At 43.5% G+C, this 24,628-nt stretch overlaps 1 protein-coding gene across 1 annotated transcript in view; it reads right to left on the bottom strand.

The window, feature by feature from the left end:
- Positions 1-656: 656 nt before the first annotated feature.
- LOC122812097 (WW domain-binding protein 1-like) overlaps positions 657-24,628 on the bottom strand; it is a 440,566-nt gene continuing 416,594 nt past the window's right edge. Inside the window, exon 4 of the mRNA XM_044084376.1 lies at positions 657-2,939. Coding sequence (XP_043940311.1) covers positions 2,722-2,939 — 218 coding nt within the window. The 3' untranslated portion in view covers positions 657-2,721. The remainder of the gene's footprint in view (positions 2,940-24,628) is intronic.

Below are 24,628 nucleotides of genomic sequence, written 5' to 3'. Positions count from 1 at the left end.
TCCCTCCCCTAGAATGGGAGACCTGATCTCATATACATCTATATGGCTTCTCCAGTGTTAGGCTTAAAATAAAACTAGGGATATCTAGAGTGTGGGCAAAGCTCCGTCTCTATACCTTAAGTAAAACTGATACTGCTATAAAATGCCATGTTTTTGACAATTTTCTGGCCTTGACAAAAATCAAGACTTTTTCAGATGCAAGACAACTAGAATAATTTGTTGCAAGACTAGTCTCTCATTGCCAAATTCTGCAATCAAGTTTGCAGAAGTCAAAATGCAACTTAGCACTCCAAGTTGTTTTCTACATTCATTCAACAGCATAAATACATATAACGGAAAACAAAAGGCAAAATATTGGTTCAATCAAAGCAGTAATGGTGTGGGGGGGGGGGGGTAAAAATATACTCAATGAGAGAAATACTAGCATTCAATCACCACATCTTGGAATAAAACATGTATACATATATATATATATATATATATATATATATATATATATATATATATATATATATATATATATATATATATATATACACACACACACACAGACACGTATATATATATATATATATATATATATATATATATATATATATATATATACACACACACACACAAGAGATGTAATGATAAAATAAACTACTGCTGACAGATTTCTTCTTTTCTCCTTAAAATGGAAAAATTATATTAACATGCAACTACACATGGATGCAGTTTTTAGACCATCTGATTAGTACTGTCAGGTCAGAGAGAATTTTACTTACATTTGTTTTCAGTGAATGGGTCAAGCATCTCATCACACCTTCCATGCAAGGAAAGCTCCCCATTTATCCTATTCTCTGTTACAATTCAACACATGTAACAGAAGAGTCACAGAATAAATGTAGATCAAGTTCTGTTTGGCTGGCACTTTTCATTAAACTGGTTTCAGGAAATTCCCTGCTAATCAAAAGAACAATTACCAAGATTTATAAATTCCTAAAAACATAGTTTATGCAAAAGGTAAAGGGAATAATATGGCAGTGCATGTGACATTTTTCTGGTCACCACATTTTTGGGTAAACAAAACATAACTCTTACTGTACTCTTCTTTCTCTACTTCTTTAAAAAGAAATATTTTTGAGAAAGTCACAAGACCACGATTATCTCTCATTAATTTGCTGGTATACTATAGCCCTTATCATTTTCCCCTTGCAACTCACTGCTTCTGGAGCCCTCACACCCTTTCTTATGTTACTGAGTTAAATGGAGAGGGTATGCCAGAGGTCTGCATGCCTTTTTCTTCCTTTCTTTGTGGTGGTATGCAATGGCACTGTGAAAGAATTATGCTTTTGTGTAGGCCCATCCAATTTGCCTTTGCCATGTTTTTCCCCCAGATTGTAGAGGTACAGGTTAGTCCTCCAGCATTCAACAAGGTGCTTCCAGTACGGATGGGCCCACTGAATCCTCCCTCACTGTAGAGGAAAACTCACCTTGCTGCCTTCCCTACTGGGACTTCCATTTCCAAGTCCATTACTGAAATTTGGCCCCCAGTAGTGGAGTCAGATGCCCTTGCCCTGCAGCAATGGGACAGCTCATTCTTTTCTTTACTTCTTGTACAGAAACATAAGATATGGTCATATAAACATAAGTACAGAATTCTAATTACTCTACTGTGAGTATAATAATCATGTACTACCTCGCTACAGCATCTTATATACAGCACTCACCACAGCTGTGTATGTGTTACTGCACTTTCTCTAAAGGTAACAGCATAATAGCAGCAACAATCAATTATTAAGAATGTGCAAATCAATAAGCAAAAGTAACTACATTATCCTCACACACTCTTCAGTTGCCATGTGCACAGTCTGTAAAAAAAAGGGAACAAGACAACGCAAGTGTAAAATGTATACAGAGCAACCATTCTGTGGGTGCTCAAAGCACAACAGTGCCAACAGAAAGGAAAATGCAGGATCTCTTGACAGCAATATAGTAAAAATTTTTAACCCTGCTTCCTTCTGCATGAAGAGTAACATAATTAAAGTGCACTGCATCCTGTGTTTATTTACTGACACAAGATTCAACCTCTTCAAACAGTTCAGAATTATTCCAGACTGCATGACTCAAGTAATTAAACCGCTCATGACGGTGATTACTCTAGCAACAAAATCTGCAGTAGCTGGACTGAAGACCAAACTGCTGAAAAGGATGGGATTTTGCATTTTAACAGTAACCAGCCATTAATGTCTGGATTAAGCTTTTTCCTTGACGTCTATGTGTAGTTAGAACCTAATAGAAGGACTACACTGAAGTCCCCTTCGAACCTGTCTGAAGCTCCATCCTTCCTGGCCATCACATTTGAATTTGCATAATGCTTTCTTAAAACAATTTACAGTTCCTGTTGCCGCTCACAAATGATCCGTAAGAAAGGTCTCATTCTCCAGAAGGCAGAGATCAACCCTTATACAAGTTCCTTATGACATGACTCTGTCTCAGCATTATAATTTTCATTTTTTTTGGTAGAAGCAGTGAGCTTGTTTGAGGTCTTATCTCACAGCAGGCAGAAGTAGCGGACAGCTATGCGCCATCATTTTTATACCAACATCACAAGTTCTGCTTGTCACTGTAAGTTGAAAGTATTAAACTGCCAGTCACAGTAGGAGCTTTACAAACCACACCAACTTAGTCACATCTGGCTGTAAAAGTAGCCTATCAGGCTTTTCAGGGACACATATGTCATCCTTGTCCTTGTCCTGGCTGAGTAGTGTACCTGTCACAAGTAAAGAACGATGTCATCTCAGTGGAGGAATCAGTCTGTGGAAGCGTACAATCCAGTGCTGTGTCCTGTCCAGTTTGTGTGGTGCTTTGGGAGATTTCAGAATATGGTGGAGGAGGGGTAGGCGGTCGTCCTGCCACATCTTCATATGATGGAAGACTGCAGTTAATAAAGAACCCTAGAAATACAAAAACTCAATTAAAAAAGCATACATGATGCAGAACATTAAAAAAATCACAATGCAAGCAATTGCCATAAAGTGCATTCAATATGTTCAAACTGATGGAATTTCATCTCAACCTACCGACACAGGCTACCTGCAGTTTCAAATCTTTTAATCTCCTCTTTTGTGTTACTTTTGTATGCCCATACTAATTGCTCTACCAAAGCATCATTTACACAGGCATAGGTTCATAGGTAGGTACTAGGCTATCGGCCCTAGGGCCCATACAAGCCTAGCCAAAAAATGTACCCTGGCTTTTGCCACCCAAGAAAATTATTTTCCTGTGCCCCTGTCAAGCAGAGCCACAGAAGTGATCCCCGGGGTGAATTTCCCATCCAATCATCAAGATTTTTCTTGAAGGGTGCTAATGAGGAGCTGTTTGACATAGACAGGTAGTCTGTTCCAGAGTATGGGAAGTCTCTGGGACAGGAATCTATCCCTCCAGCATGTTCTGTTTATTGTGGTGACAAGGTTTATGCCCCTAGAGCGTGTAGCTCAGAGGGATTGGGATTTCTTTCAGTGGAGCATGTCCAACAGCTCTGGGTTTGACATAGCTTTGTATGTTAGGCAGAGATCGCCCCTGAGTAGGCGATATGCGATGGAGTAAAGCTGTAGTTTTTTGAGACGGTCTGCATAGGGCATCTGTTTGAGGCCAGTAATCCTCTTTGTGAGGTGTTTCTGTGGTCTTTCCAGTTGTTGTAGATGTCTTGTGAGGTACATACCAAAAGGGGCATTGTACTCTATAATGGGTCTAATGAGTGATGAGTAGAGGGGAACAATGACCTCTTTTTTCTGGATGAGAATCCTTTTGTGATGAGATGAGCCACATAGAAGGATTTCCTGACCACTGTGGCGATGTGATTATCAAAGGAGAGACTACTGTCCACCTGTGTCCCAAGGTCTCATCACATTTTCGGCATTAAGTAGACTACCAGCTATGTGGTAGTTCATGAGTACAGAGTTTTTACCAAAGGGGATGACAATACACTTTTTGGCATTGAGCTTCAGGCCATGGCTTTGACAGCAGGTATCTGTCTCAGTGAGGCCCTTTTGTAGTTTGTCCACATTGTTAGGAGTTTCGATTATGGCTCCTAGTTTGCAGTTACCTGCAAACTTTGTTAGCCAAAGACCTTCTGTGTTGGCCTGCACTTCAGAGAAGTAGATGCCAAACAGGAGAGGACCCAGGACTGAACCCTGTGGTACTCCACTTGTCACTGGTCTGATGTCGGATTTGGAATCCGCTACTTTCACAGTGTGGGTTCTGTCCGTGAGCCAGCTGGCAAACCATCTTGTGACATAGGGATTTATACCTAGTTTAGTGAGCTTATCTATAATTCCAGAGTGGGGGATGGTCTTAACCCCCATTTCTAACACTCTTCAACATACACATTAAAAAGCAATGCTGCATACTCTGTGTTAAGCTCCCGCTCACTTCAACTAGAAAAAAATCATCTTATTCACCACTGTTCTCATTTTCAGAGGCATATTAAGCCTCGGTTTTTAGATACTTCACTTTCAAACAGCCCACACTATGACAATGAAGATTCAGTCATGTGAGGTCCTCAAGGTACTATCGTATGACTGACTGACATTTATTTATTGACTGAATGACTTACTGTCTTGACTCCTAGTCATCTCTACTGTCCTTCTCTGGGTAGTTTTATAAAAGTTGGGCACTGGCATGGTATTCTCCATACATCCTCAAGTGTGAACTGTACAGAGCCTCTACAGCTCCCCTGTCAACTACCACAGATTTCGCTAGCTAGGTTATCATGCTTAGGATGAGTTCTTGATGTTGTAGTCACATACATGTGGACAGCTATAGGTCACTAGTATGGCATAGTCATAGGCTCATAGGTGTGTACTAGGCTAATAACCACCAGGGCCTTTTTAAGCCTAGCTGTGCATTCCAAATTTCTGACAAGTTCTGGTACCCCTGTTTAAGTGTAAGGAAGGTCTTGGGAGATGAACCACCAGCTGATCAAACCTTGTACCTCTGAACCACAGGAAATAGCTCAGTGACAGCCCCTTGATCCTCTAAGTCAACTGCCACGACATAGGTGCCGAACCCAGGAAGAATTTCCTGTTCCCCATCCAACTGTCCAAGTTGCACCTGAACTGGGTTAGGGAGGAATGCTACTTCACAAGGATGGGAAGCCTGTTCCAGAGAAGGGATAGCCTCTGGGATATATACCCGTCTCTCCAGCAGGGTCTATTTCTATCACAGGCAAAGTTTAAGTCTTTAAAAAGGGTAATTCTGGTGCTGTCTGTATTGCAAATATGCAGTAGGTCCACCAGGGTGGGGCTATGACAATGCCTTTGTATGCCAAGCATAGATCTTCCCTCAACAGCCTGTAGGAGACTGAACACAGGTACATGGCCTTGAGGCAGGTCTGCATGGGACATGTTACTTATGCCCTGTATTCTTTTAGTGAGGAACGTCTGTGGACATTCCAATTGTTGGATGTGCCTGGTTAGGTGCATACCAAAGGGGGTATTGTACTCAATGATAGGTCTGATGTATGCTGAATACAGTGAAACAATGACCTCCTTGGACCTACATGCCATACCTTTGTTTATAAGTTGCACACCATAAAATAATTTCTTCACTACTGTAGACACGTGATGGTTGAAGGCTAGATTACAGTCTGTGTGTGCCCCCAAGTCACTAACTACTGGGTCAGCTCTTAGGGGTGTGTTGTCAATATGATAGTTACCAGGGCAGGATGGCTTCCTGAAGGATACTATTATGCACTTCTTGTTATTTACTTTTAGTCCATGGCTCCGAAATAAGTTTTGTCTGTGTCAACCCTTCCAGAAGAAAGCACAGTTGTGTACAATCTTACCATAACAGTAGATGTCCTTCCCTTCACTGTTGCAGTATTCCTTACTGGGGATACCCCTGCCAAGGATAACCCAACATCTGGGCAGCATACCAAAAACCTTAGGATTACTAGTACGTTGTATGTCACAATATGTTCCCCACTCAACGTTTAGGGCATAAAGATGAATTACAGACGTACCTACCTCAGAACTAAAAAGACCCAGGAGGAACAACAGTCCAGGGAGTACAGGAGGAACATGTGCATCCAGAAGGAAAAAAGAAGTAAAGAAAAAGGGGGAGGAGGGAGGGAGCGGATACTGCAACAGTGAAGGGCAGGACATCTACTGTTATGGTAAGATTTATGTCCTTCCATATCATTGTTTCAGCATTCCTTACACTAGGGAGAGTACAAACGTTCAAGAGGAAACTTGGGAATAGGAAGGTCCAGTACAGCCCTCAAGAAACCCATGCACGATAGTGCTGGCAAATCCGATCTAGCTCTGGAAACCGCATCCAGCTTATTTTGTTTAGTACAAGTATGCACAGAATTCCAAGTAGCTGCCTCAAGGATGGAATTGGTATCCAATCCTTTGAAAAAAGCACCAGAAGAAGCCACAGCCCTAGTAGAATGAGCCGTAACAAAAGCAGAAAATCTTTTACCGTGAAACAAGTAACAAAAGGAAATGGATTTAGAGATTCAAGAAGAAACTGTTCACTTAGAAACAGCTAAACCTAGAGAGCTAAGATGAAAAGAAACAAAAAGTTTCTAATATTTACGAACTCCTTTAGTTTTATCTAAATAATATCCAAGTTGTCTATGCAAATCCAAGGTGTGAAGAACTTTCTCACTAGCAGACTGCGGAGAAGAGAAATAAGTGGGCAAATGAATAGACTGATTAAGAGACAACTCATTAACCACCTTAGGCATAAAAGAAGGATTAGTATGAAGAGACACTTGCCCTATGAAAAAGTAAAACAGCAGGGACAGCCATAAGGGCCCGAAGCTCAGACACCTTTCTAGCTGAAGTAAGGGCCAAAAGAAGAACAGTCTGCCAAGTACAGAGCTATAAGGAAGCTGAAGCTGTAGACTCAAAAGGAGCCGGAGTCAATTTTTCAGTAACAAAATTAAGATGCCAGGAAGGAGGAATAGGCTTCCTGGGAGGCCTAATATGAAGGACGCCTTTATGGAACTCTTTGACCTCAAATCTAGAAGCCAAAGGAGGAGGAGGCAAAGGCAGAGAAGCAGAAATAGGTAAAAGGTGGGCTTTAACTGAAGAGTATGCTAACCCAGCATTCAACAATTCACACAAATAATAGAGAACCAAAGGAACTTCCACAGAAAGTGGATTTAGGTTACAAGCAAGACACCAAACAGAAGACCTCTTGCATTTGGACAAATACAATTTCCTGGTAATGGGTTTCCTGGCCTCCTGAAGAACTCGAAGCATGTCCTCAGAAAATAAGTGCCTAAAAGGGATCAAAACCCTATCATCCACAGTGTCAGTTAAGAGTGGACAAGTGAGGATGTATGACAGACCCCTTTGTCTTGTTGTGAGTAGGTCCACACTGTGAGGTAACTTGTGGTGAATGTCTTTGGCTAAGTGCAGAAGAAGAGGGAACCAATGCTAGGACAAAAAGAAGTTACCAACAACATTCTGGGAGAGTCTTGTTCTATCTTGTACAGGACAGGAAGGGGAGAGAAGGCATAAAGAAACATCCCCTTTCAAGAAAAAACAGGTCATTCCAAGCCAGAGGACATGGGACTCTGGTGCAAAAGAGAGGAAATTGTCTATTCGGAGTGGAGGCAAAAAGATCTACCTAAGGAATACTGCATTGGTGGACAATGTCCCAAAACACATCTCTGAGAAGCATCCATTTGTAAGTCTGTATTATGGACCTGCTCACATAGTCTGCCACAATGTTCAGTTCAGAAGGCATCTAAACAGCTTGAAGAGTTACCTGACACTGGACAGCCAGATCCTAAACCTGAAGAACTAGTCTGCACTAGAGGTAAGACCGTGTCCCCCCCCTGTTTGTTGATGTACCCCATCACTGTGGTATTGTCTGTAAACATTTTGAGAGGCCCTGGAAAGAATAAAGTATGGAAGGCCTGAAGGGACAGAAAGAGACCTCTCATCTCTTTGATGTTGATATTGCTCTTCCTCTGATGATGGGACTAAAGGCCCTGAACCTTTAGAGTCAAAGAAGCTCCCCAACCCATGTCTGAGGCATCCGAAAAGAGATCCTGAGAGGGCACTGGAGCTGAAAAGGAAGCGCTAGGTTGAGAGACAGTTAATGAATCCACCACTGATGCTCTAACTTGAGGCATGAAGAAGAAGAACTGGAAAGTCCAAAGGTTGAGAATGTTGAAGCCAGACTGACTTTACGAACCACTGTAGCTTTCTTATGTGAAGACTGGCTAGAGGAAGCATAGGAATGGTGGAAAGCCATGTATCCCAGAGCCCTTAGGAACTCCTTAGGAGACAGGGGTGGGGGTGGGAGTGGGGGAGGACAGCATATGAATGGTCTGGAGCCTGCATCTGAGAAAAAAACATGATCCTGAGAAGGTGTCAGGAAGGATTTTTGGAAATTTACTGTAAACCCTAGTATCTGAAAGAGGCAAACAGCACAGTGAAGGTGGTGAAGCAATATTTTTGGAGAGGAAGCCTGAATAAGCAGGTCATTCAGGTAAGGAAAGATATGTATTCCCCTCATCCTGCAAAAAGCAATCAAAGGAGCGTGGCTTTTGGTGAAGACCCATGAGGTAGTAGAGAGGCCAAAGGGCAAAGCAGAGAACTGAAAATGCAAGGAAGAAACAGTGAAATGCAAAAACTTCCTGAAGTGGGGATGAATATGAAAATGGAGATAGGCATCCTTGAGATCCAGAGAGACTAGGAAAGCCTGAGCTAGAAAGAAGAAACAAGAGTTTGAAGGGACAACATTTGAAAGGAGGGAACCTTTAAAAAAGTGCTGAGCTGAGAAAGATCCAGAATGGGTCTCCAGATGCCTTCTTTTCTGGGAACCAGAAACATTCTGGAATAAAATACCTTCCCCTTTTGAGATGCAGAAACTGCTTGGATGGTGCCTTGAGGCAAAAGGCTTCGAAGGACATCCAGAAAAAAAGGGTAGCCGTTCCTAAGGATGTTGAAGAATGCCCCAAAAAGGAGAAAGGGGTTTCCATACCATGTAATACCCCTGATGAATGATGGACAAAACCCCTTGAGTGATCTTTAACCAACTGTGAAGAGATGGAGAAAGATGAAGCGATAAAGGAACCCGACTTAGAAGGGAAGGAAGAAGATAATCACAGAATTGGGTTTGTCTGGAAAAAGAGGCTTCTGAGCTATAAGAGTTGGAGTAGACCTAACAGAAACAGCACTTCTAGAACCCATTTTACCTTTGGGAGGAGAGTAAGACTATATCTATGTACAAAGGCAGGCTTGGAAGGAGAATTCCTCTGAAATTTGGGAACAGTGGAAACAAAAAAATGTTTCAGTTTCTGCAAGGCCTTACTCTTCTCTTGCAAGGACCTAAAAAGTTCAGCAGCAGCAAGAATCAAAGAGATTTTTCTTGTCAAGAAGAACATCCATCAATTCAGCCTTAATATCATCAGGCAAAGGCTGGAGGTGAAGCCAAGAATAACATCTTAGAGAACCAAAGGCAGCAGCTCTAGAAGAAGCATCAGCTGCATCATAACTATATTTAATAGAATGATGGGCTACTTGAGAAGAGGATCCCAACAAAAACAGGGCTGAAGCCTTCCCCTAAGGGTCAGTAAGGGCAGAAATAACCTGAAATGCCTGGGACAGAACAGCTAAAACATACCTGGTCACATGGGTCTGGTAGTTAATAGCCTCGAAAGGTCAGGGTAGCAGCAGTGTGCACCTCCTTGTCAAACCTCTCCATGGCCCTAATGTCCTTACCAGAAGGAAGTAATTTAGTGGAAGGTAACAGTTTGGAAGGTTTGTCTGAAGAAACAGAAACAACAGAGGGATCAGCAGAAGGACATTTGTAAAGAAACGTACAATCATCAGACACCTTCTAAAAGCTATCAGTTTTTTTAGGAACTGGGGGCTGAGACTCAGGAGCCTGAGAAGCTGAAGAAAAAGTGCCCAAAAGGCAGCAAGGACAGGAGGGAATAACAGAAAGCTTAGGAGACTCCACCTGGAGGAGTTCATAATACCTCTTCTGGACATAAGAAACCTGGGTACAGTCTCATTTAATAAAATTCCTTCATCCGAGAAATAGTATCCCCAAAGAAACTCTTTAAAGGGAGAATCTGGGCTACTGGAGTCCTCCTCATAACCATATTCCATTGGAAAAGGAATCTGATAGGAATAGGTTAAAGACTCTTCTTCACAGTCCAATTCCTCATCAGAAGAGTCCTGCTCCCTAGGCCTCTTAAGAGGAGTAGAAGACCGGGGGGGGGCAGAAACTCTTTGTGGGGGGCTCCAAGGCCATGAGTCCATTAAACATCCCTGTGTGAAATCCTGCCACTCACACTGAGGATCCTTTGGAGCAGGGGAAATACGTTTGGTTTTCTGATTTTTTTCAAGAGTATGTCAAGCCCTACAGATCTTAGGAGGTTCGGACCTTTGCCTACAGTCAATCAATTTAGTATTAATTTCCTCCCTGACAAAAATCTGTAAAACACCTCTTGGATATTATCAGCTGCAGCTCCCCTCAACATCCACAAAAGATGTTTGCAGAGCCTTCAAGGACGTGTAAGACACTGGAGCCATGCCACCCTCCAAAATGTTCATAGCACAGAAATCCAATGGAATGACTGGACGATCCTCCTGGCTTTCACCAGCCTTGAGAGAGACATCCAGAGGAGCCAGAACAGCAGCAGAATCTTACCTAACTTTTTTGGTCTTCTTGGCAGATGGCTGACCCTCTGGCTAGGATGATTCTGCCTTTGCACCTTGCACCAACAACTTAAGACACTGATTCTCAAGGTAGATAGATAAAGAGGAGAGACGACTACAGAGAGTTTAAGGGACAAATACTTGACAAATTGGCCACAATGTATGGTAATGAGAAGCACCAAACAAAACAAACACTGCTTGAGATGGTCCTTATGGGGAATCCATCTCCCACACTGACATTTCCCCTTTCTGGAGGACATCTAACCTCACAACAAAAGTAAATACAATTAAGATAAGAAGAAAAACCCAAACAGGGCACTTACCTGAAATAGCTTGGTAAGCAGCAGCTGAGCTTTCAGGCAGACGATCGAAGATGGCATTCAGACTGGTGGCAAAGAAGTTCTGAGGTAGCTACATCAGTATATCACCTTTATGCCATAACTCCATGAGTGGGAAACATACGTGTGATGTACCATGTACTGGTAATCCTAAGGCTTCGGTATACTGGCCAGATGTCGGGTTACCCATTACAAGGGATCCCTAGTGTAAGGAATACTGCCATTTGTGTCAATGAGGGATTCTGCAACTGCAACTAGTTTGCAATCATCTGCAAGTTTAGTCACCCACAAGCCCTTGACACTAGCCTTGGCGTCAGGGAAGTAAATACCAAATAGGAGTAGTCCCAGGACTGATCCCTGAGGGACTCTGCTTGCGACTGGCCTCTTTGTAGAAGTGGACTCCCAAATTCTAACTTCTTGGGTCCTGCCTGTGAGCCAGCTGGCTATCTACTGGGTGACATAAGGACTTATACCTAACCTCTTGAGTTTGTCAGCAATGACCAAGTGGGGCATTGTGTCAAATGCCTTGACCAGGTGGTCAAGGTAGGCAGTGTGAAACGTTCTGCCCTCATCCACTGCTTTGGTGACTCTCTCAATGAAGTCCACCAGATTGAGAAGGCATAACCTGCCCTTGACAAAACCAAACCGGGATGGGTCCAGTGTCTGAAGGTCTCGTATGTCATTACTGATCATTTCCATGATAATGCTTTCCCTGGCTTTGCATATGAGACTAATGAAACTTATTGGTTTACAGTTTCCAGGGTTTGTAGATGTCCCAACTTTGTGCACAGGGTGACTACTGATGTTCGGCTACAGTTAAATAGCAATTCCAGGGGGCCTGATAGGTCATATTCCATGCATTTAAAAGGCATCCTGGAATATTGTCTGGGCCCACTGGTGCAGTGTACTTGGCCTTAGAGACAGCATTGAGGACCTTTTCCCTAGGGATAAGAAGGGGAGTTATATTTGATGGTATTTCCTGAGGGAAGAGTTGAGGGGAAGAGAGGGGTAAAGTTAGAGCTGAATTTGTCAACCAGAAAGTTTGCTATATTTTCTGGCTCAGTATAGGTGGCGCCATGAAAAATTAGCTCTGTACACAATTCTGGATTGCCTTTGAGGCTACATGCCTTCTGGTTGTCTTTGACCTGGGAGGCCAAATTTATCTCAAATTTGGCTTTGGAAGATTTCATTTGCCCTGAGCTGTTTGCTTAGTTTGATGAGAGTGCTTTTATTCTGCAAGGTGCTAGACCTCCTAATTTTTGCCATGATTTTTTTCCTTCTGTTACACAGACTACTGACTATATAATTCCACCAGGGTGGCTTGTTTTTTTAGTTAGTTCTGTACTACTTCCTGGTGGGTACAGCTGCCTCCATGCAGCTATTAACATGATTGTGCAGGGTTCTGTTGACAGTTCCACGTAGGCACCAGTGTTCTCATGGTTTATGCGGGGCATATCATTTTACCAGATTATCATTTAATAGTAGGAAGTTAGCCTTAGAGTAGTTCCTAAACATTCCAGGGTTAGCTGGGATTCTGGGTTTCATTTTTACTTCAAAAGAAACTGTTTTGTGGTTTGACCTTAGCAGAGAAGCCATTATACTAGGGGTGTGTGCAGCACTCTCACCAGATCCTGCATGTTTTCAAGGGTTCTTTTACAAGAAAAATGTCAACTCAGTGTGTCTGCTTCTATACAAGGTACTGCCACACACTTGAGGGGAAACTAACAAGCAGACCATGATGATTAATGGATGAAGTATTTAGGGAGATATTCTGAAGTTAGGTTAGACAGCAGCTAATCAAGCACTACTTACTGAAAAGAAAGTAGCTTTGTCGAGAATTATGAAAAGAGGAGATTCACCTGATTGGCTACTGCCTGGCTACAACTAGTGCAGTCTCACCACAGCTTTATGCTGCTGGGATACAATGTTCCTTTATTTATTTTCGTACCAGAAGCAAAACAGGAACACCAATCCCAACATTAGAAGTGGGCCACAGGCTCTTGGATGATTAACAGTCTTGTCCGATTTGATGCAGGGGCTGAGAGCAACACTATCAAGATACACAGATTACAATGAAATATTCCTAAATGTACTTACTGAAATATCTCTTGTGAAAAATTGCTTTATAATGTGAGATTTCAACTATCCCTCAATAAACTCAAAAAGAAAAATCTAGCAAAGTTAGACTTCTAACTGTGTGATACCTTAAACCTCTTGCATCAGAGGCCACATGGGATATATGCAAATCACCCTTTAAGGATATCAGGTGTTTCAGCTAAATGGCAATTCTGAATGTCCATGACTTTTTCTTTTACTTTCATTTTTAAGTCTATTTATGGACAATTTCAGGACATTAAAGCCAAACCCCTCTAGATGTGGACATGCATGTTTCTGCCTTCTTATGACATCATATTATTTATAGTGGTGCTGTATTGTTTCTGTTTCTGTCTCTTGTGTCTCCACTGTTTTCCCCACCCACTTTCCCTGTTCTTGTCTTGGTGGCTTTGAAACTGCCCACCCCTCTTGTAAGTTTGTATCTGGATACTCCTTATATTTGCTGCTCATTTGCTCGTGCAGTGAGATGAAAAGTTGCACTCCCCTCCTATTACAAAAGAGCATTTGAGATGGACACTGCTTGTTAGTAGCCTTCTAATTCAATGCCTTCTGCACTTGTTTTTTTACTCATTTGTTAATTTAATTGCATTTAATTAAACTGTACTTGCCGTAATATTGATATAAGTGTGCTAGCCGGCACTGCATTTGAATTGTACTTACTGCTGTTTTAGCTGCTTTTCTGTTGACAAAAAAAAAAAATTCCTAGCTTATTTCCTGCCTTTCCTGTAACTTATCTAGTCCAGATACAGACTTACTGTATCCAGGTCTGTTTGTAAGCTACTGAGCCCCCCCAAGCCTTTCTGTGTTGGAGGGAAACCTTGTAGCTTATCAGTGGGAGTGGTAAGCACTAGGTAGCCTATCTACCACAGGAGAAGAGGTTTCTGGCCCATAAATTATAGTTTATTGGCCGTTTGAGAAGCTCTTTCAACCTTCTGATTCAAAAGCCTGTGTTTGTGCTCATTCCCTGCCTTTCCTGTTACTAGTCTAGTCCAGGTACAAATTTGCTGTATCCATGACTCTTTGTAAGCTTCTGAGCCCCTCCCCCCACCAAGCCTTTCTGTGTTGGAAGGAAGCCTTCTAGCTTATCAGTGGGAGTGGTAAGCATCAGGTATAGCCTATCTACCACGGGAAGAGTGGGTTATGGCCCATAAATTGTAGTTTATTGGCCATTTAGGCAGTTTTCCATCTCTTTCAACTTGCTGGCTTAAAAGCCTGCATTTGTGCTTGTTCCCCACCTTTTCTGTAACTAGTCTAGTCCAGGTACAGATTTGCTGTATCCATGACTCTTTGTAAGCTTCTGAGTCCCCCAAGCCTTTCTGTGTTGGAGGGAAACCTTCTAGCTTATCAGTGAGAGTGGTAAGCGTTAGGTAGCCTATCTACCACAAGAGGAGTGGTTCCTGGCCCAGAAATTGTAGCTACTGGCCGTTTGGGCAGTTTTTCCCATCTCTTTCAACTTTCTGGTTTAAAAGCCGCACATGCGCTTGTTTCCCACCTTTCCTGTTACTAGCCTAGTCCAGATACAAAGTTGCTGTATCCAGGACTGTTGGTAAGCTTCTGAGCCCCGCAAGCCTTTCTGTGTTGGACGGAAGCCTTCTAGCTTATCAGTGGGAGTGGTAAGCACTAGGTAACCTATCTACCACAAGAGAAGTGGTTCTGGCCCAGAAATTGTAGATTTTTGGCCATTTGGGCAGTTTTTTTTCCATCTCTCTCAACTTTCTGGTTTTAAAGCCCGTGTTTGTGCTTGATCCCCACCTTTCTCGTAACTAGTCTAGTCCAGGTACAGACTTGCTGTATCCAGGACTGTTTGTAAGCTTCTGAGCCCCCCAAGCCCTTCTGTTGGAGTGCAGCCTTCTAGCTTATCAGTGGGAGTGGTAAGTACTAGGTAGCCTGTCTACCACAAGAGGAGTGGTTCTTGGCCAAGGAATTGTAGTTTACTGACCATTTGGGAAGTTGTCCATCTCTTTCAACTTTCTGGTTTAAAAGACCACATCTGCGCTTGTTTCCCATCTTTCCTGTAACTAACCTACTGGAAAGCACTAGAAAGCCTTAAACTGATATAAGCCTTCTAGCTTAAAAGAGAGACTTTGGAGTGATTGAGTATCAGTTTTCTGTATTTTCTTGCTCTACTTAACTGTTTTCCACCTAAACGCTGATTTTCCAGCACTTATTGTGATTTAAAAGCTTGTTTTTTTTTTCACATATTGTACTTATTTGACTGCCTGCACTTTTAAAAAGTTTTTGTTTAAATAAATTGTTTAACTGTTGTAGGCTACACAGTAAAGTGCGATAGCCTTTTCTGATCACTTGTAGTCGTTTAAAGCTGTTTTAACTGTACGTTTTACTGTTTTTGCCTTATCCTTACAAAAATAAATAAATAAATAAATGTCTTGTTTCCCGCCTTTCTAAGCTAGTATAGTCCAGTTTTCAGGCTAGTGCTGAATTAAGGGCTGTGTTACAAGTTTCTAAGTTGCCCATACCTTACTTGGATAGAGGGAAGTTTCTCTGTTCACCTGCGAGAGAGGGGAACTTTGAGCAGCCATCTGTTCCTGGAGGAGTGGTTCCAGCCTAGAAGTTAGTAGTTTAAAAAACGCGTTGCATGGTTTTGTGTGCCGGGCAGCACCGGTTAGCTAGGGTTAAATTATTCCTGGCTCCACTAAGTTTCCTTCAGTTTTTCACTTGAAACTAGTCTTAACTCTCAACCTAAGCACTCAAAAAGCATCCTACAGTCCAGCACTTGCTCAGACCTAATAGCAAGCACTAATATACCCCGACACTTGACTGCCCAGCAGGTCAAGGCTCTTTATCCACCCCTCACCAACCAAGCGACTAAGCAGCTCACCCTACTATTCAGGCATGACCAAAGGGCAACTTTAGGTGTACTCTCCAGTCCAGCTGGTGAATCTGGGTATTCTGAGGCAATGTTACAACTGCCTCATGTACACAGACAGCCCTCTCCACCTACCACAAACACTAGCATATGTGAGAGATGCAATTATACAGCCAAACTGGAGGCTAAGGTATCTCCACCCAAGACTGGAACAGACAGTCATGAGGAGAAGGTTAACAATTGCACCACACCTCCAACCTCACATAGACCTACTAAACCAGCACTGGCAAAAGATACACATAAATACACAAAATCATACTCGGAGGCTCTAAATAAAAACCTGCAAAAGCATCAGAGAGCTCCAAAGCAGGCACCCACAAAACCTGCACCTCCCGTCACAAACCAGACAAAGTACAGTTTTGTACCTACCATAAATGTAGATGTCCGATAGGTATGCATCTGCAGTCATACTGATGTCGCATTTTCCCCAACATCAGAGCAGTGTTTCTTGCCCCAGATGCCAGGTGCCCTCTAGGAAGGCTAAATTTGGATAAATGTTGAAAATTCCAAACAGTAGCAAACAAAGCATATATATATATACATATATACATACAAACACATACACCATAATAGATTCCCCCAGCTAGCTGAAAGAGGGGTAAGCACAATACCACAGAGGGTGACTGCAGATGCATACCTATCGGACATCTACATTTATGGTAGGTACAAAACTGTACTATGTCCTTCAAGGATGCATCTGCAGTCATAACATATGGGTAGAATACCATAGCCAAACTGGGAGGAGGTACTAAGATAAGGATGGTGTAGTTAAGATCCCCTGTAAAACTGCAGTTGCAAAACCTGCTCGGCTCTGAGTATAAAGGTAGATTGTAATGCTTGGCAAATGTATGCAGCTCCAAGTAGCAGCTTCTAAAATGTCCTTTGTAGCCACCCTCAGAGGAAAGCTGTAGTGGTGGCTGTGGCTCTTGTGGAATGAGGCCTGATATTTTCAGGAGCTGTCTTTCCATGAAAAGAGTAGCAAAAACGAATGCAGTTTCCTATCTATTTTGAAATTGTCTGTTTGGAAATTGCTTTTCCTTGCACTCCAGTTGCATATGCTACAAAAGTTGGTCAGTTTTTCTGCTGGGTTTAGTTCTGTCCAGATAGTAAAGGAGTTGTTCATGTACATCCAAGGTGTGCAATAGTTTTGTTCTGGGCGGTTAGGAAGAACGTAGGCAAATGAATAGCTTGGTTCAAGGATACCCTGGATAGCACCTTTGGCATGAAAGTAGGATTGGTTCTCAGAGACACTCTATCCTGGTGAAAATCAGGAAAGGCTGCACTGCCATTAATGCCTGTAACTCGGGATACCCTCTTTGCTGAAGTGATTGCCAGAAGGAAAGCAGTTTTCCAAGATAAGAACTGTAAGTCTGCTGATGCTGCTGGTTCAAAGGGGTAGTGTCAATTTTTCCAGCACAAAATTGAGATCCCAAGCAGGCAGGGGTTTTACATTTTGATCCCTCTTAAAAACTGTCTGAGAAGAGGGTGAGAGAAGATAGGAGGGTCCATATTGTACTCTGCTGAAATTGCTGAAGCATGAATCTTAATGGAAGAATAGGACAGGCCATTGTGGAACAATTCTGCTAAATATTCTAAGATGTGTGCTAGGTTTGCCACTGTGACATCTGTGCCCTTTGATGTGCTCCAGATGAGGAATCTCTTCCATTTAGCTGAGTATGTCTTAGCCTCCAGGATAATGTCCTTGACCCTCTGAGATAAGGCAGTTTGGTTTTGTTTTAAGCAATTTTCCAAGCAGTTAGCTGCAGTGTTTTCAAGTTTGGATGCAGGATCTTGAAATTGTTCTGCGTTAGAAGAAGGGGCCATAGGGGTAGAGTCCATGAGTTCTCTCGAGACATGCTTTTCAGTAGCGGATACCAGTGCTGCCTTGCCAGTCTGGAGCTATTAGTATCACCTTTGGCTGTTCCTCCCTGATCTTCAGTAGAACTTTTTACATCAATGGGAGAGGTGGAAATGCATACACTGTTAGGGCATTCCAGCTGAAAGAGAGAGAGTCCACCCTCCAGGCTTGTGGGTGAGCAGAATTTCTTCAGTTGGTGGTTGAGTGGGGAGGCGAACAGGTCTATGTCTGGCATTCCCCATTTGTTTGTTATGAGTTTGAAGATGTCTGGATGTAGCATCCATTCGTGAGCATCCGTGGTAGTTCTGCTTAAGCTGTCTGCTAGTGAATTCTCTTTTCAATTTGGCCTGCAGCTGGATGTTGAGATTCAGGCCTAGGTTCCACAGATCCATTGCCATCCGCAGAGTGTTTGTTTATGTACCACATGACCGTGGTGTTGTCTGTCCTTATCAGCAGATGTCCTTGCTGGAGGAATGATTTGAATGCCTCGATTGCATGCTTCACTGCCAGCATCTCCTTTTGGTTTATGTGCAAGTTTAGCTGGTTTAGAGACCATAGGCCTTGGATACATTTGCCTCCATGTGTGCTCCCCATCTAGGTCTGGGGTGTCCGTGGTGATGGTCTGCCTTGGTTGTGGTTTGTTGAAGCAACCCTCTGTTTGGACTGGCAGGCCTGAGCCCACCACAGGAATTGTGGAATGACTGGTATCATGGTTTCTAAACTGTGCCTGTGTTGAGACCATACATACCATTGTAATTTTATGCAGCCTGGCATGCGGGATCAAGATTATGCAGGATGCCATGTAACCCAGGGCTTGCAGGACTTTCCTTGCAGTAAGCTGAGCTTGTCTTGTCAAAGCCATGAAGTAATCTGGAAGTTGCTTTTGTTTTTCTTCTGTGAGAAAAGCCATCTGAGTTATTGTGTCCAGATCTGCACCCAGAAAGGTTATCCTTTGGGATGGCACTAGTCTTGACTTCTGGATGTTGACTGTGTATCCCAAGGCCTGTAACAGGTGTATGACATAGGCCAAATCCTTTATTAGTTTTGTCTTGTTGTCCGCTTGTATTAGGCAGTCGTCCAGGTATGGATAGATTTGAATTCAATTACTGATGCCAGGCATTGTAGATAAGCCAAAGGGCAATGCTGAGAATTGATAATGCTCTGATCCTGCAAGAAATCTGAGGTGTCTTCTGCAATCTGGTCGGATAGGGACATGCAGGTATGCCTCCTTGAGATCTAGAGTCACCGCCAAGACCCTTGCCCAACATGGGAAGAAGTTGCTGTAGGGTCAGCATTTTGAATTTTGGCACAATGAGGTAAGTGTTCATCATTGGTTTTCTTGGTACAAGGAATAGTCTGGAGTAAAATCCTTGGCCTCGTTCCATAGGTGGTACCCTTTCTATCGCTTTCATTAGAAGCAAATTGTTGATTTGTCTTAAAGCCTCTGGCTTCTGGTTTGGTGGAAGGTTTGGCATTCCACCTTTTGGTAAAGTGTGGAAGTGAAACCTGTATCCCTTGTCTATTGTTTGCAATGTCCATGTGTCCTTTGTAATACAATGCCAGTTTTTTGAGAATAAAGCCAGCTAAGGGTGCTTTTCAGTTGTTCCGGTAGGCGGGATCAGAGTCAAGTCATTGTGTCTGTCCTGTGGAAGTTGTTGGTTGCAGCAGTAGCAGTACTCCTCTGGTTGGCAGGCTGCCTGTAGGCCCCCTTTGATTGCCCTCTGCCTCTTGGGCGTCTATTCCTGCCTCTCTGTGCTCTGGAGGTGTCTGGAAAGGACCAATTCTTTGAAGGCCAGTTTCTGCTGAACCTCGGAGGTTGAACCTGCAGAAAATCCTTTACTGTTTGCACAGATTTTGCTTTTTCTTCCACTTTCTTTAGAATGTCCTGTGCAGGAGAGCCAAATAAACTTTGTTTCTCTATTGGAGCATCCAGGAGTTTAGCCTTGACATGGTCTGGTAAAGATTGCTCTTTTAGCCAGACATGCCTCCTAATTACTGTCCCAGTCATAGCTGATCTAAATGAAGCCTCCAGTGCATCATAGCCACATTTTAAGAAATGATTACTGACCTGCTGAGAGTTGTGTACCAAATCCTGAAGAGACTTACGGTCTAAAGGTTCAGGTGAAGAAAGTTTTTTATTCAGCTGATCTAACAAGTATTCTTGGTACTGTATCATATGGAATTGACAGTTTAATGCCCTGGCAGAAAGAGTAGCAGAAGTATAAACCTTTTTACCCCATCTCTCTAATGCTCTTGACTCTCTTTCAGAGGGTAGGGGGTACTTGGCAGTGGCAGCTGCAACACCTTTAGGGCCCTGAGAAATAGTTTCTGGGTCTGCAGCATGGGCTTTATACAGGTGGAAGTGAGAATCTGGGACCCTGTAATATCTGTCAGGTTTAGCAGGGGCCGGGGGAAGAGAGTCAGGGGCAGAACTGACATCATTATACACATCATCAACTACAGTAAGCACAGGTGGAATGGCTAAAGGCCTATGCTGGGGCAAATGTAAGAAAGTCCTTAATCTTTTTCTAGAATCAGAAAAATTCTGACCCTGCCATTGAAAGTGTTCCCTCATTGAGTGCAAAGTCTCCCCAAAGGAAAATTCTTCAGGAGGGGAAGCAGAAGGAATAGAGTCTTCTGCATCCGAATCCTCATAAGGAGAGTAGGGCCCTTCCTGATGGTCTGATAAATCAGATCCATCTGAGGAGTAATCAGAGGATAGAGGTTCAGGGGGTTCAGTCCTAGGCCTTTTGTCTGGAGGAGGGTGGGAGGCCCTGTCTGGGTGAGGTTGGGAACCTAATGATATTAGGTCCTCAGCAAGAGTGAGAATCTGAGAACTTGAGGAAGGTCTCTGAGAGGAAGATTTGGCAGGTAAAGTTTTTGAAATTTTGGCAGCTTTTGCCCTGGAGAAGGCCTTAATAGACATAGAGGCAGGGGTAGAAATGTCCAATGGAATGGTGTCGGACAATTCTTGGCGCTACACGGTAGGATTTCTGAAGCCGACTCAGCCGGGCCTCTGGCCTCGGGAAGTAAGAACCGAGGACTGTTTCAGCCAAAACAGAGACGTTTCAGCCAAAACGAGGGAGGGCGAAAGTGTCGGTCCTTTTCCTTGCATTTTTTTGGCCAAATGTGTAGTCGGAGTCTCCGACATTTTATATGCAAAAGCGGATCCAAAAATCTCTTAAGAGTCCGCCGGTTGAAGGAGGCACAGGCTAAACAAGCTGATACGCCGTGGTCTGGGCCTAAGCAAGGAAGGCAGTAAGAATGGAAATCCTTTTGAGGTATTTGTTTCCCACAAGTTAAACAATTATTTACTTTGTCTGACATCGGCTGAGGCAAGAAAGAGTCCCCAACGGGTACTTAGCTTTTAGAAGTCTTCGTAGCTGAATTCTCTGGATCTGACCGACCGCACTTGCGAACAGCTTCTGCTGGCAGTAAGAAAGACTGGGCGGGTTGATGCCTTTTATACCCCAGAAGCTCTGACGCCGGGAAAATGCGACATCAGCCGAGGCCAGACCCAGACTTTGAATCCTCCGATCAAGGGCTGCCTGAGGCAGGACAACCCATATGTTACGACTGCAGATGCATCCTTGAAGGACATCACATAAAACACAAAATTAATGTGCCGCACAATCACAGCCCTTAGGGCAAAATAACATAGCTAACACACTAGTAATAGGTGACTCAATAGTCAGGCACACTGACACCCCACTCACTAGGCTGGACAAGGAGAAGGTTACTGTTAGCTGCCTGTCGGGAGCCAGAATCTGCCACATAACACAAGCACTCAGGTCACTCCAGAACAAGTACAAATATGACTCTGTCATTGTTCATGTTGGTGTGAACGACCTGAGCCGTACCTCCCTGGACTACATGAAAAGAGACATGGAAGAGCTCTCTGATCATATAGCCCAGGCGGGTATGACCCTGACCCCGAGTAGCATTCCTGCCCTCACCAAGAATGATACCTCAGTATAAAGAAAAAATGATCAATTTCAAGAACTGGATAAGCTTCTGGTGTCATTCAAATGGGATCCAGTGTCTGTCAGCCTGGGATGACATGCTCGACAAGCCGCTGCCAAGAAGAGACGGCTTGCACCTGTCACCCCTTGGCTTTTGAATACTGGCCAAGGCTCTTGCTGCCCCCATAGTGCCTTTTTAGGCAGGGCTGAAAATTCAAACCCACCTTCGTAAACAGCACAAGTAAAAAACTGAGGGTTATGCTACTCAACGCCAGGAGTTTAAATCTCAAAATGCATGCGCTCGAAGCACTCCAAAGTATGGAGAACGTCGACATCTGTGCAGTAACTGAAACTTGGTTCAAGGCTCCAGAGAGCATTCCAGCAGTACTGGGCTACAACTCATACCACACATTTCGGCCACAGAACACAGACTGAAACACAAAAGGAGGGGGTGTATCCATATTCATCAAGGATACCACACCTCCAGGTTAGTGGCGCAGCATGATACCTCTGAGATCATCCATGTGCAACTAACATCGGGCAAATCTGCAATGCAAATTGTGGCCTGCTACAGATCACCCTCTATGACCTAGGACCACCACTCCACCTTTCTGGACACACTGGAAAACATGAAGGTCCTACCTAACACCCTGATCTTGGGAGATTTCAATTACCCTACCATTAACTGGGAAAACTACTTGAGTACAAACTCCCAGGCTCAGCGCTTCCTGGAATTTATCAACTCTAATGCCCTGGATCAGCTGGTAAACTCCCCTACCAGAGGCCACAACATATTGGACCTGGTCATCACCAACATGGGCGACAGGTGCTCTGTACTGGAGGTCAACCCATCACTGGTTAGATCAGACCATAAACTAATCACCCTGGATGTCCACACCCCACCACCACCCCATCCAAGGAAACCATAGTGAAATCTTTTCTAAAGCAAACTTCACCTTACTTAAGTCGGAGGTGGTAAGTTTCACAGCCCCCACGCTAAAGGATAACACTGCCCAAGATGCAGAATCCTTTACAGTTGCACTCTATGAGCACCTACAAGGATGCATGGATCGTGCCGTCCCTAGCAAAACCAAGACTCACTCCTCTAAGAGAAGGAAATCAGTCTGGTGGACCCCTGCCATAAACAGATTATACAACAAAAGGAGGAAACTAGTTCAGAAAAAAAGAAAATCCCAAGAAGGAAAGACATCCCTGATCAGTATCAGTAAGAAACTAAGGTCCCTCATAAAATCATCCAAGGCTAACTTCGAAAGAAAAATAGCCAAGGACTCGAAAGATAACCACAAAGCCTTCTTTAGCTATGTCAAAAATCACAGATATGCTCTGAGATAGTGCAAAATAGCACAAAATACACTGAACCTACTGATATTGCCAACATACTGGCAGATAGATTCAGTGCAAACTTCACCTCCCCCTCACCTTCAAAAGGGCCCACAACAGTACCAGAAAAGTGTAGTGTCCTGGAAATCACAGAAGCACAGGTGAAAACAGCCCTTTCAAAAGCCAAAAACACAGCATTATTGGGGCCAGATGGTGTCCAGGGCTGCGTCTTGCACGAACTACAGAACAAACTAACCCCCCACCTAAACACGCTGTTCAACCTCAGCCTCTCCACAGGCTACGTGCCCATAGAATGGCGCACAGCAATAGTTATTCCACTCCACAAAGGAGGAGCCACAACTGACCCTGGTAACTATCGCCCCATAAGCCTGACTAGCCTGATCTGCAATGCTATGGAGCGCATCATCATGGAACTCATTAACAAAGACAATGGGAACCTCCAAACACTTGACCCGACCCAGTTCGGCTTTAAGGGCAGATCATGCCTACTAAACCTGGTTGACTTCGAGACAGTTACCAAGGCCATAGACGAGGGAAAGGTGGTTCACACTGCCTACCTTGATCTCGCCAAGGCGTTCAACACCATTCCTCAGTCGGGTATTACAGAAAAACTCACCAGCCTGAACATAAACCCCTATGTCACAAGATGGGTTGCCAACTGGCTTACAGACAGAACTCACACAGTAAGAATAGCGAGCTCCAGGTCTGATTCTAAACCAGTCACAAGTGGTGTCCCGCAAGGCTCAGTTCTGGGACCCCTACTGTTCGGCATATATTTCTCAGAAGTACAGGCAAACACATTAGGACTATGGCTAACCAAGCTTGCCGATGACTGCAAACTGGGAGCCATAACTGACTCTCCGGCTGACACAGACATCCTCCAAAAAGGCCTTACTGAGACAGACACCTGGTGTCAAAGTCATGGCCTCAAGATAAATGCCAAAAAATGCATAGTCATCCCATTTGGGAAAAACAAAACACCCACGAATTACCATATAGGCGGCAGCCCCCTTAATACAGAAAAGGTAATAAGAGATATGGGGACCCAGGCAAATAGTAATCTCTCCTTTGACAATCACATTGCCAAAATAGTTAGGAAATCCTTCTATTTGGCCCATCTAATTACTAAGGGGTTCGCATCTAGAAATAAAGAGGTTATAGTGCCCCTCTACTCGTCACTCATCAGACCCATCATAGAGTACAATGCCCCATTTGGGATGTACCTCACAAGACACTTCCAACAGCCTGAAAGACCACAAAAGCACCTCACCAAGAGGATTACTGGCCTCAAACATATGTCCTATGCAGCCCGACTGAAAAAACTCCGGCTGTACTCAGTGGCATATCGCTTACTCAGAGGTGATCTCTGCCTGACTTACAAAGCCATGTCCAATTCAGAATTGATGGACATGCTCCACATAAAGAAATCC

Source organism: Protopterus annectens, chromosome 9.part0 (genome assembly GCF_019279795.1).
Source record: "Protopterus annectens isolate FY-2018-M chromosome 9.part0, PAN1.0, whole genome shotgun sequence".
NCBI lineage: Eukaryota > Metazoa > Chordata > Ceratodontiformes > Protopteridae > Protopterus > Protopterus annectens.
This window is presented reverse-complemented; position numbering and strand designations above follow the sequence as displayed.